This window comes from Spea bombifrons, chromosome 4, assembly GCF_027358695.1.
Source record: "Spea bombifrons isolate aSpeBom1 chromosome 4, aSpeBom1.2.pri, whole genome shotgun sequence".
Taxonomy (NCBI): domain Eukaryota; kingdom Metazoa; phylum Chordata; class Amphibia; order Anura; family Pelobatidae; genus Spea; species Spea bombifrons.
The window spans coordinates 65290281-65304834 of NC_071090.1; the positions used below are offsets into that span (position 1 = coordinate 65290281).

The 14554-nt window shown below is 38.1% G+C and overlaps 1 protein-coding gene across 3 annotated transcripts in view; it reads left to right on the forward strand.

The window, feature by feature from the left end:
• Positions 1-1424, forward strand: part of FRMD4A (FERM domain containing 4A) — a 171339-nt gene extending 169915 nt beyond the window's left edge. For all 3 annotated transcript variants that reach the window (XM_053465098.1, XM_053465097.1, XM_053465099.1), the window contains exon 23: positions 614-1424. In XM_053465098.1, the coding sequence (XP_053321073.1) occupies positions 614-716 (103 nt within the window). In that variant the 3' untranslated portion in view covers positions 717-1424. The remainder of the gene's footprint in view (positions 1-613) is intronic.
• Positions 1425-14554: the final 13130 nt, after the last annotated feature.

The window sequence follows — 14554 nt, forward strand, 5'->3', positions numbered from 1 at the left end:
GAAAATAACACAGCCATGTTCGTGTACAATTTCATACACGTCTTGCTATTCTTTGGATTTTATAGTATTGTAAATGTGGCTCATGTGTGTGCTTTGCTTGTTCGTCGTATGGTTTGTCTGCCTTTGCTCATTGTAATTTGCTTGCTAGCTCCTGGTTTGACCGGCTTAAACTGTTTCATCTGATCTAAAATTGACAGGACAGACATATGTTTATTCTCATAAAATCAACAGTGTCTGTAAGGGTACAGCCCTCATCACATGTGGATTAGAATTGTTACCCAAGATATTGTATACTATGTAAAGCCAGTGGTTTCTTTATAGAGCCCCAAGTGCTTAACATCTGTGAAAATAAATAACATGACGTGCTTATTTTATGGGACTGCCGTCCCTCTGTTACACCTTCACTGTCAGATACAATGCTTATCCATCTGGTACTAAAATGAAACATGCATCCCGTGGATACTTTTGTATGTTTCCAAATGCTGCATTCCCTGTGCTTCCTGGTACATGACAGCAACCCGTTTAAAGTCATGACGTGCCAGGCACGTCAATTGTCACCAAGGGGATATTGTGTTTACTAAGCTTTTTTTTTTCCTTTTTCTTCTAACCCCAGGGGCTATGGTGATAGCTGCTACCTTGATTCTGCCCTATTCCCAGAATTTGCTGATGTCCAGTGGTACGGACAAGAAAAAGCCAAGCCCGGGACTCTCGTGTGAACCCAAACGCTCACAACAATGCCATGTGGATATCTTGTCACTGCCTCTCATTTGCCTTACCCAGATGCACTATCATCCCACGCCAACTTCAGCTATAAGCACTTCATTCTGAAACTAACAAATGAACCCAGCGCCAGCCCTGCTTCTGAGTGCACAGCCAGTGTCGGAGACATTACTAAAGACTATCATAAGACCTCCAAGCCAGTGTATATTACGAAACAGTGACAGACTGGTGTCCGTTTGCAGCTGGTGTCATTTTGTACGAGTCAGGAATAAAACCATCACCGCTTAATCACTATTAATGTTATTGTACGGAAGTGAAACAAAAAGTAACGATGTCGGATATCTGAAGTTTCGTCCAACACAGCACTAGTAAAATGGACTTCTCTTTTTTTTCTTGGAGAAATGATATTTTAGTATATCTCAAGTCAGATGTTTCATTATATGGGCGTAAAAAAGCTGACTCATAGAGATGCATTGGAAACAGCAGTCAGTTTTATTCTTACCAAAGATAAACTTCCCAAACAAGTCTATTGTCTATAAGCTTACATTTTAAAAGATCATTTGCAAAATTGCTGTTTTTAAATACAAGATACAGTTTGGCTACAATTACACTGCAAGGTGCAATGGTGACATCATAAATACTCAAACACTGTAAATAAACCTCTTTGGCTGATGTCATGTGAAAAGGCTTCAGTCATTACAATACATAGAGCTTTGCTGTGAGTGCAATTCACATCCACGTCCTAATTGTCAATGGTGCAACAAACAACAAATCTAAGGACAGCACATTTTTTCTAATAGCAGCGTGAACTTCCAGGAGTTCTGGAACATGCGAAGGAAAGGGCTTTTCCTTTTGTACTGAAATACTAGACTCCACATAGTTTTAATACGTATGAGGGCTCTCGATTGTACTACTGCAAAACATTAGTGTACAAATTCAAGAATACATAAGGAGACACATTGGACTGGGGAAAACAACCACTTTAGCTCAGATGTCTAATCCACATTTTCAACTCTGACCCATAACCACTATATTACTTGGCACTTGAGTTTTTGATTATAGCTGAGTATCCCAAGAAATTCATAATGTTGTCAGGTGTTGTTTGGGGTGACATAACTATGATGTGAGATGTTATATGCATACCCAGGGCAAGCTACCCAGAGCTCCCCCTATTGTGGGCTAGTGGTTTTGTGAGGGGCATGAATGGCTGTCTATGCATGATTAGCCATACATGGCTGGTCAGAGGCAGGAGGCAAGCTCCAGATAGTGCCGAGTAAGAGAGAAAGAGGGCAGTGGGTGGCTGTTGCTACACACCACTTCCCCTTCCCAGAGAAAGACTAGAATGACTAGCAGACACGCCTGGCCAAACCCAGAGAGTTCCTGGGTATGGTGATGTTATCTTGCAGGCCCTGAAAACTAAGCAACAATTAAGGTAACCAAGTGTTACCTTGGTGCTACTTCTCCAGTTTGCTACAATGAAAGAAATTTCTCCAGTTTCTTATGCTACAGCAAACATGTACAGGACAGCACCTTTTGTGGAGTACGGGTTCAGGGCTCATGTTGATTTGACCCACCATGGTCCACCTTAATGATGTTTTGCCCATTTCTTGCTTATAAACCTTTTGATCCCTGCACCATGGTCAGGGTTTTCCACAAAACGTTGGACATCTAGGCACATGCAATGTAAATCCTGCCACGTGTATGTTCAAAGTAATCAGTACAGGTAATATAATAGTAACTGGAGATATTTCTAATACTGAAGGGAGTGTTCTGCAAAACAGGATATAGACCATCTCTCAAAGTGAGGTCCTCACTAAAGCTGAATGGCTTAGAAATGCTTTGAAGTCTGGTTCTAACATTGCTTTCAACCTGCCGACAAATGTTTTTGTGTATAAAATGTACTTGTAAACTTTGGAAGAATAAGCTGTAAAGTAATTATAACAGAAAGCACTGAATTAAAAAGGCCTTGTTGTTTCTCTACATCGTGAGCGCCTCACTCTTCATCCAGGTATTGACATGTTTGTTAAAGGGCCAAACCATGAGGCGATGTCCAAATACTTCAGCAAAAAAACTATATTTAAAAGCCCTAAATGGTTAAGGCGTGTTGAATTAGGTGATGTTGGGTCCCATACAGCAAGTGTAATAGAATTATCAGTTAATGTGATATTTCAACTGCGTGACATGATTAATCCTACTTGGGTCTAATACTTAACATCCTCCTGTGTTTGTAGAAAATGCCACCACATAATGTGACTGTCAACTGAAAACGAGCAAGCTTGATTCCGGGGTTTTAGCTGCAACAACTAAAAAAAAAATCTAATCCTCACGTTTGAATAAGTATTACAAAATGTGAGTGATCCCATTGTACAGATGGTGCTCTATCAATCAATAAATACTAGTATTAACCAATATAAATGCATCAGTCCTTAAGACATCTCAGTCCTGTAGGTTTTGTGGCTGCGTGAGAAGCAGATGAGAGCTCAGTGAATGCTAGTACACCCCATCTTTCATGATATTTAACACGAATAATGCTACAGTCCACTCCAACATGACTGCTGTAGCCATTTGTCTGATTGTGTAACATTCACATTTTGTACAGTTTTAGTTGGTCCTATTTACAATCTACTGATAGTCTAAGTATGTATCGAACATTATTTATTCTAGAAACCTTTCTAGTTTTCTTTAACAAGCTTACTTGCCTAGAAACTCGCACTGTGAATCTGTCCCATCCACTGTGGTAGAAAAAGTACGATCCACCCCTCTGTGTCTCATGCGAAGCCGACAAGTCAATTTGCTGGCTAAATACAGAAAAAAAGCAGGTGCTTCGATCAATTTTCCATAATGTGAAGTCTGCATGGTTCGATTATAACCAGTAAGTTGTTTACCTATTCTTATTGTAACTGATGATTATCATAGACATGGTGTAAATTAACCCAGGGCCAAAATCCCACAGACCTTCTCACGGAGGGCCAAGTTCACCCTTTACTCAGTTTACTGCAGTGATATGAAACGCCTTAATATAATAATCTTATGTTAATATAAAATATCACTATATGAGAAAGGTGCATGCAAAGATTACGAGACTTGACTGTTCTGCCTTTTATTGCTGCAAAAAGCCCTACATTTTATAGGACAGATAAGTGTGGCAGAGAACACAGAAGATAAAGCGCACCATCGTTTCGAGAACAATCATTTTGTAATGAAAACAAGAATTAAGTTAATAGTCATTGACCAAAAAATGTACAGATGCCCCTTAACATTCGTACATATATATCCGTCTCAGCATCTTTCAAGGTGAGCTTTCGTGTATACTGAACTTAAAGCATTAGACTATTGCTGTCTTGTAATCATAAATGATCGACCAATATAAAGAGATTTTAGGCTTCTGGAGATAATATGTTCATGAATATAAGATGGCATATCCTAAAGTAGAGGGAACTGGATATGGCAGGATAAATTGTAGACATTCTGAGGCTCTTAGTTACTGCTTTGATGGGAAGGGGGGATCTCAGTTCTTATTCTTTTGTTATTGTCCTATGGTTGCAAGGAATATGTATCTTACAATCATTGCAAAAGGTTGCATAAATGGAAATTTTAGAACTGATTTTTATGTTTCCTGCAAGTACTTCCCTCCTTGTGATCCTGTGAGCACCATTTGGAATACAAGCTACAGCCTTTATGTTAGCATTTTGCAGGTGTGTATAGCCTTTAAACTCTATACTGGAATCAGAGCCGCAGAGGTATCGAAGCATATATTTGATAACCATAAATCAGACTTATTTAAGCAAAGGTAACAAAATCATGTCCCTATTGAGGGTAAAAGACAAAGCCAGTTAATCAGTGTTCATCCCGCCTGCACCTGCCTAAACATTTAGAACAACCCAAAAGCAAACGAGGCAAAGTGCTTCTACTTTACTAACACGTCTATTTGTAGATGGTGTAGATGTTATTTACAGACCCCTGCCTTAAATTACATATGGCAAGAATCCGATAAAACAATGACTTTCTATGACCTGAAAGAATATTTCTGCTAACGCAGCTGTGGTGTTATACAATAAACACAACTTCATGTTCCGTGACACTTACAAGTTACTTCCAAAACTTCACTAAACACAATCTGTTTTCTAACCAGCAATTACTTAACCCTCGCTGGCTTTGGTGGCATGGGGCATCTATACATGGCCACAAGGACTGGTGTCTGTCTGCTTAATGCACTGTAAGGCGAGATTTGTTCCTAATATGCAGTTGAGTGTCAGAGAAATGTTACCGTGGATTTTCTTTTCTTCTTCACCCAGTATTTGTTTCTTGATGGGGGAAAAAAATAGCAAACCTTTTTTCAGGTGCTATCAAAATGACCAGTTACTGCTTAGTTAGCTAGGGGTTACATTTTACATATATTAATGTCAATAGTTTTAATACAAGTTGTGCAAAAATGGACTTTAGCTTCAACCCACGAGAAAGCAAATGGGCCAGCAGCATAATGCGGTGCTAGCCACTAGCCCCTTTGTCAATCAGTGGGTTAAATAACTTAGGTTGCTCCTAAACCGGACTATAGAGCATGTAAAATTACTATTTTTTTTTTATTCTGTTCATCTGTAATCAATGGAAAAAATATGTATGTTGTAGAAAAGTTGCAGGATTTTTCAAATGAATTCTGCCATTAATTTATTCTTTTTGTATTAAGAATTTGTATAGTACATTTTGCAAAACGGTGTTGTTGACACTTCCTTAATAAAGCATTTTTAAAATGAAAAGAGATTTGTTTGTGAACAATGTAGTCTTTCTTTATAGAGCGGGGGAATTTCATGAAATTCTGAGCTGCTGTTTCAGACCGAACCAATGGGGTTAACCATTTCAGGGTTTGTGGGTTCTATGGAAAAATAAAAGGCTCTGATAATGAATATATATGTATATATAGATATATATATATAGATATATATATATAGATATATATATATAGATATATATATATATAATATATATATATAATATATATATATAATATATATAATATATATATAATATATATAATATATATATATATATATATATATATATATATATATAGCCATGCTGCACAACTCCAGTCCTTATTAGCAGCAAGCCATGATTTCTGAAAATCCCAAAAGACCTTTCTTTTGGGATTTTGAGATCATTACTATTATTAAAATGCTGTTTGGTGAAATATATGAACACACAAGCTCTAGGCTCTACTGATTAAAGTTGCTTCTGGATACAGGGTCCAATTGTTAGATAAGATGTCATTGCGAATAATACAGTTCAGAAAATAAGCACATTCTAACTTTTAATAATCACAAAATATTTTTTTTCCATTGAGCTGTTAGGGCTTTTAAACATAAGGCATCCATCCTCTGGGACCAATGAAAGGTATATATTACACAATAACCCCGCAGGTGTCTCACACTTACAAATAGACGGATATGGGACTATTGTGGGATACATTCAGAATAACAGTTTTATGGTGAAAACAGACTATCGATATGGTGGAGCTGAAATGCATATTTATTATACCAGCCAGTAAAGTGCTGTGTGAGCTGCAATAAAAATGGGTGTTCCTTAGAAATCAATAAAGTGTTCCATTAATAATCATCACCTAAAAGCCATTAAAGGAGTACCTGTTGTAGCAGACCCCGTCTGAAATGATGGCCAAAACTTTACTGATGATTTTTAAAAGCTTTATTGTAAACTTTCCTTTAACTCCAAAAATTCACCGTAAGAGCTAAACAAAATACAAATAATATGCATTAATGACTTATCCCTAAATTATCTATCTTTTGCATATTACTAATACAAAGTAAAAAATATACAGACCTTATGCCTTTTCAGGGGTTTGCTAAACAACCTTGTATATGAGGATGGACTCTGATAACTCTTGTTGATATGCTGGCTCTCTTGTATTACAGTTATGACCAGTATGACTGTTATGACCAGTATATCCCAAGACCATTTCCTTCTGAGTAACAGTCCTACCCCAAACACATTCCCCCTGCAACATGGACAGTGTAAACCCTATCCACATTTAAAACTTGCAAAAACTATGAGAACATGAATACAACAAATTATAACATAAATGACAGAGTTAAGTCTGTTACACTCCCACCAAATTATACATGTTTTCCAAACATGAGTAATTTCCACTTAATAACACATTAATAACTATAATAAATTATAGTGAAGTCCTTTAGAACATTCAGTCATTCAGCTTCCAATAATAAGATCAACTTCTGTGCTGGTCTCTCTACTGCTGAGATCTTGTTTATCCGTTCTCCTTTCTTGCTTAGTGTTTTATCACCAAGTGCTATTGTGGCCGCCCTTACTAGTCCATCTGGGCTGATTATGGTGTCTATAATCCGTCCAAGTCTCCATTAATTTCTTGGCAAATTATCATCTGCATCCATGACCACATCACCAATTTGAAAATTCCTCTTGGAAGCATGCCAACACTGCCTAGTAGTGATGTTGAGAAGATACTCCTTTTTCCATCTGCTCCAAAACTGTTCAGTAAGATACTGTACTCGTCTCCATCTCTTTTTCCCATATAAATCTTCTCTTGTGAATTCTCCTGGTGGTGGAAGGGCTGTGGTGGATTTCATGGTAATCAGATGGTTAGGTGTAAGTGGTTCTAAGCTCTTGGGGTCATTTAGGTTGTCCACTGTAAGGGGGCGACTATTGACTATAGCCATGGCTTCATTAAACAAAGTGCGTAGTGAAGCATCATTGAGTCTGCCCGATGAGAGGGAAACTGTAGCATTAAGAACACTCCGTACAGTTTTGATTTGACGCTCCCATACACCACCTGCATGACTAGAATGAGGGACATTCATAACAAAATCACACTGTTTATCTGCAAGAAAAGCAGCGAGCCTTTTTGAGTCAAGCTCCTGTAATGCTAAGTTAAGTTCATTCTTTGCGCCGATGAAATTGGAACCTTGGTCACATCTGATCTGCCGTACTGTGCCTCGAATTGCAATAAAGCAGCGTAAACTGTTGATAAAAGCATCCGTGGACATATCTTCTAGCATTTCTATATGAATGGCTCTTGAACAAAAGCAAGTTAGAAGCAGACCATACCTTTTGTGCTGTTTCCTTCCTTCTTTAATCATGAAAGGACCAAAGCAATCCATACCGCAATACACAAATGGTGGAGAAGGCTCCACACGTTCTTTGGGGAGATCACTCATCCTCTGGCGTTCAACAGATTTTCTCAGTCTTCTACAGGTTACACAGTTGCGAATGTAAGATCTGACAGCTCTGTTTATTCCAGGTATCCAATATCCGCTAGATCTGATTTCATTAATTGTGAAACCTTTTCCTTGATGCTTTACACTTTCGTGATAGTGTGCAATTATCAACCTTGTTATATAATGATCTTTAGGAAGAATCAGTGGGTGCTTGAATGAGTGAATGCACAACGAGTGGTTTAATCTCCCTCCCACCTTGATTATACCATCTGTATCTAAGAAGGAGTCCAGGTGATGAAGTTTATTATGACCTGGAAGTTGTTTTCCTTGACTCAGGGCATCTATTTCTTTCTGATATATTTGTTTCTGCACACCCTTCAAAATCAAGCGTTTTGCATCATCTTGCTCACTTACGGATGCAGGTGAATGGGTTTTATCTTTCTTAATCCGTCTCTGAAGGCGTGCAATGGCCTTGACAGCCTTAGACCAAGATGAAAATTTGGACAAATGGTCTACAAGATCTTTACTTTCTATGGTCTTTGTTTGTAATGTCTGAATTTTTCTTACTTCTGGGTCTCCTACTGTAAGTTCCAATACAACATTTGAGGTTGGTATTTCCTTTTTCCATAAGAATGAGGGACCAGAGAACCAGTTAGATGAGAGTAACTCATTTGTTATTCTTCCTCTAGAAGCATTGTCTGCTGGGTTTTCATCCTCATTTGCTGTTTCTACATCACCTCTTTCAATTATGTCCTTCATGTAAGCAATATAGTCCGTCTTGTATTTTTCATTTTTACAGAACTTCTTGTGCAACTGATTAAGTCTGACTTTAACAAGTTCTCTGTTGTGAGGTAAGTATGGACGTTGTTCAAACGGAATGGGCATTTCATGTCCTTCAGCATTTTTCTTTATGTTGCCCTTCAGTTTGTCTAGGAACGCAATAACATCTTGCGAGATTGTCTGGTCATCTGCTGTGACGTCCTTAAAGTCGGACTCTAGTATACGGATTGCATCCACAGGTGTCAAAGCTGGTATCTCCTTTGTGGTTAATCTGTGACAAAGACTGACTGCTGATGATACGTTGATGCGTGGTGTGGAGCAGCCCACAATACTCCATCCTAAGTCTGTCAGAATAGCATAAGGTTCATCTTCTTTACCTAGTATGACTTGTCTGGGAGCTAGCACTCTAGGGCAGTTGTAGCCGATCAGTAAACCTACTTTACAACTGAGAAGAGGTGGCATTTCGTTTGTAATTACCTTCAAGTGAGCCCAGTTATTTGCTGTTTCTTGCGTTGGTATGCGATCATTATTAATAGGAATACACTCCTTTGTGTATACCGGAGGAAGATTCATATACACTGAGGAATTGTACCCTCTTACACGAAGATTAGACACTCTTTTACTTTTGATGACCATATTGTCTCCTATCATGGTGGTAAGTTTAAGTTTTATTGGGTGAGTATCTACTTGAAGTACGTTACTTATTTCTTCGTCAATAAAAGTACTGTCACTCTGAGTGTCTAACAAAGCATAGACAAGCTTTTCATCGGATGGATTTTTAACAGACGACACCCATACAGGTACTATCATAGATGTCATGACTGAATGACTTGTGCTTGTGATGTTAAATGACATGGCATTAGTAGTTTCACCATTCTGTACATGCGCATTGCTTACCATGGACAGTGATTGTTTCCTATCTTCGTTAGCCTCATAGCTGTAATCGTGAAGACATGTGGGATGACGTAACTTGCATACGTCACATGTGTGGCGACGACGACATTCTTTGGCGCAGTGACCTGGTTTTATACAACCATAACAAAGTTTATTATCTTTGACATATGCTCTTCTGTCTTTCAGAGACTTTTGCATGAATTCTGGGCACTTACAAAGTGGATGATTGTCATCTTGACACAACATGCATGGTGTTTTTAACTGTCCCTTTGCTTTTGTCTGTTTATCATTGTTTAAAGCTGTTTGAGTTTTAAAGACAGTTGCTTTGTTTCTTTTGGTTTCCTTTTGAGACTCACGTAAATGCAGAGCTTGAAAGGAAGTAATAGGATTACACATAATCTCTGCTTCCGTTGACATGAATTTTACAAAGTCTTTAAAGATTGGAAATTCTTTGCTATCCATAAGGGATATTGTGACCTGGCGGTTCCACCTGGAGGCTGCCCAGTCAGGAAGTTTCTGTACCAGCTTTTGGTTCTCTTCACAGTCATTTAATATTTCCAGGCCTTTAACATGAGGTATGGCTTGCAGACAAGCATTTAAGAAGTCTGAAAATGCTCTCAGACCTTCTGCATCTTTGGACTGTATTCTAGGCCACTTTGATAGCTTCTCCCGGAATGCTCTTTGAATGATAAAGGGCTGCCCGTATCTTTGGTTAAGCTTGTTCCAAGCATCTTTGTAGGATTCCTCATCATTTCGATAAAAGGTGCCTTCAAGACATCTGTGTGCTGAGCCACTCACGTACCTTTTCAAATAATAAAGTTTGTCAGCTGCAGAGATGCCCTTTCTATCTATAAGTGACATAAATGAGGCTTTCCAGTTCACAAACTGAATTGGGTCTCCGTTGAAGACTGTAGGTTCAGGTGTGGGTAACCTGTTGATGGCAATGCTGTCCTGAACTGCTTGAGCAAGGAGAGCCACTTCACTGAGATTTGTTGACTGAACAACATTGTATTGTGGATGTGTTGTAGAAGAGATTTCGTTTCTCTCACTTTCATGTTCATTTTGTATCAAGTTCAATTGACCTTTCGCTTCTTGTTTTATTACTTCATCATATGATTTTACTCTGGCACGTGCAACTTCTAAGTCCTTTTCTAACTGCAGCCGTTCTAATTCAAACCTTTGAATTTCTAGCTCTTTTTTGAGTTGCTCTTCTAGAGTTTTTATTTTCTCCCTTTGCTGTCTTTCTGAATGCATCATCTTGTATGCAGCCTCTTTTGCAGCAAGCTCTGCCACAGCATCTGCTCGTTTGCTTGTTGCACCAGAAGATTTAGAATAGCTGCTGACACTTGCTTGTGAAGCATTAGAATCGTATATAGAGCGAACATAGCTATGAGCTGAAAGTTCACGTAGACGGCTCCTTTCCCTTTCTGCATCAAACTCATCATCTGCCATGGTTAATCTTTCTAACACAATTTTGACAATGTCATTGGTCACAGCTTCACATGCATCAACTTTACGTCTTAAATCAGACACAGGTGTTATATGTTCCCTTATTTCACTAAAGATTTTCATAATACAGTTCATTTTATTTTCCAGAGAATCAGCAATTTCAGTGAGCTGCTTATCAGATATGTTTGATTTTAACTCATGTCTCGCCTTACGAACATCTATTTTCCATTGTTCATACAAAGTATTTAGCCTTTTTTCTTTCTTACAACATTCATCTTTCTGGTAAGCAAGCATTTTTTCTGTAATAATATGTGGACGTTCTGACCGTCTAGGTAGTTCTTCCCTTTCTTGTACATAACACTGTAGTTCAGATATATTTTTATCTTTAAGTTTCACTGCTCCCTTCATATTATTTTCCCTTTTACCTTCTATTTCTGTATGAGACAGGCTTTCATATTCTTGATATTCAGTGTCCATCTCCATAGTGAACTCTTTTACAATGTCCTAGCACCTTAGACCATCATGCTGATTCCAATATGCTGCAGTCCCTTAAATATTGCCACCTTAAGCAACCATGTGCAGCAGGTATTTGAACCAACGAAGGTGAAGCTCTTACTGTAGCAGACCCCGTCTGAAATGATGGCCAAAACTTTACTGATGATTTTTAAAAGCTTTATTGTAAACTTTCCTTTAACTCCAAAAATTCACCGTAAGAGCTAAACAAAATACAAATAATATGCATTAATGACTTATCCCTAAATTATCTATCTTTTGCATATTACTAATACAAAGTAAAAAATATACAGACCTTATGCCTTTTCAGGGGTTTGCTAAACAACCTTGTATATGAGGATGGACTCTGATAACTCTTGTTGATATGCTGGCTCTCTTGTATTACAGTTATGACCAGTATGACTGTTATGACCAGTATATCCCAAGACCATTTCCTTCTGAGTAACAGTCCTACCCCAAACACATTCCCCCTGCAACATGGACAGTGTAAACCCTATCCACATTTAAAACTTGCAAAAACTATGAGAACATGAATACAACAAATTATAACATAAATGACAGAGTTAAGTCTGTTACACCTGTTACTGCACAAACGAATCAAACAGATGGTAAGATATTACTCAACAGTAGAACCGTATCGTAATACAAGAAACACATACACTCGCTCTACAACCCAAGGAAGACAAACGCCAAAGAAGCAGATTATGTTCCATATGAACAGTTGAACACAGAAATGTTTATGCTATGAAACTATGTATCTATTCATACTAAAATTTGTATTGGCCGCTCGGGCACAAGAAAGTCACCCATATTAATCAACAAGTGACACCTTCTTTGGCTTCTAGGGAATCATTATAGGCACTAGCATAACACCTTGAGCTTTATGGTCAGTAAATGCATAATGATGGTGATACTACATCATAAATCATTATTTCTAAAGTTTAAAGGAAGAAAAAGAAATCATTCATGATGACAGACCTGCTCACGTATTAACGCACAAGATCGGGAGGTGATTAGAATTAGAAATGTGGGGGGGTGAATGGATAGATAGATAGATAGATAGATAGATAGATAGATAGATAGATAGATAGATAGATAGATAGATAGATAGATAGATACAGCAATGTAGTTAGAAATAGCCACATTAGTCCAGTAATGTAGATGCAAAGTAAAAGAAATGTTGCAGAGTCTTGTAATACTGTAAGTCCAAAAAAAAGTGTTTTGTAACGATAATCTTTTAGGAGTCTTCCCTTTATCCAGTCAAAGGCATTTCTGACCAGCAAGGTAAAACACACAGGTTAAGTTTCACAAGTATATGTCCTGATACTGGGGTTTGAAAATAGGGGTTAAAACAACAGGCCAGATAATACACAGACAGAAAACTTTTGGTCATAAATAGTCGGGCTTCTGTCCCTGTACAATAACATCCCACACAAAGATGGAATTCCCGCCTGTTCCTCTCATCACATACCCACAACCACATATACAACCCTGAAATCACCACCAAACTCATAGAATTCATCCTCACGCATACCTACTTCAGATATACATCCACAAATAATGACACCACGACATGCCAATCTATTCATGGCCAGTTTTTGGACACGCAACTTCACAAACCCAACAAATACTATTGTTATTTCCATTATTTGGACACACTACATACATCTTTATACAGAAAACCCCAAATTGTGTTAAAAGCAGACAAATGCCTTGGTTAACAAGGAGGTATCCTCCAATTTGTGAATATATATTGTTCACAACACTGTACCCAGAGCACTGGCGTGAGGGTGAAACACAGGAACGTCGAATTTGACGGCCCATCTAGTCTGCCCATATTCCTGATGTACATACTCAGATCTTAATGCATGGTTAAACCCCCCAACAATGTGTTATACGGCAGGGCATTTTATAAGTGTATGGATTGCACATATAATGCTTGTGGCCAGAAAGCTTACCGATAAATTTAAAAAAGACAAGAATGTTTCCCTTTTGTATTTTATAGGAATCCCACGTATTATAAAGGAATAACAGAGCACTGGTTGTTGAAATAGATTTGAAACACATGTGCAATAAACTTAGAGAGTTTTCTTTTATCCCACAGGAACATTACGGACGAAGGAAGAGCAGGCTAATATTTTACACGCTGAGGTCCATCTACCCACTATCTGTTTCCACGGAGAGACATTTTAAATTACACCAGCTAAAAACCAATCATGTACACAATTTATTACAACAGACACAAAACATCAGCTTATATAAAAGGCCTTGTTGTAAACACAAAATGTGTGACTATTTGTTTTTGGTTTCCTGGTGTGCGCTGATGGTGATTTTGGCTTCTCTTAGGAGGCATTAGAGGCCATCCATTACTGAATGTGTCTCATACTTGCAAAAAGTTTCCAGCTACCCCTAAAGTCAGGATCTAGAACAGTCAGATAAACAGTTTACAAGTGTTTGCTGCGGGCCAGTGTTTTCTAAGTAGTGGTCAGCGGTATGAAGAATTGATACATAGTGTATTATGTCTTATTTTTCAATACCTAGATATGTGGAGCCGACGTAAATGCAATTCATACTGGTTACCTTGGTCTGTAGGGATGGGGTGGAATCTGATTAGTGCAGGTCCCATGGACCACATAATCTCTAATATACTGCAACTTAACGCCGAAATCACTTACAGGTAACCCCAGCATGGAAAACAGCAGCTCCCTGTGGAATTTAACAATCAATACATTATAATAATACGTGGCCAAAAGGTAGACACACTTAAAGCGAAGGCATTAAGGTCATCCTAAAATAAGCATGGCGACTCACGATCGGCAGATGAATACATTGGTTCTTGTTTACTGTCACAATCTATATTTCCATGATGAAGTATTTGGAGAAACACTGTGCTCATGTAAACATCGGGAATCTGTAATAACTATGATATATGATCAATTTGGGGCGCCAGCTTTATAAGCTGATCCACTAGATCAAAACATTTAGATGATTGGGAA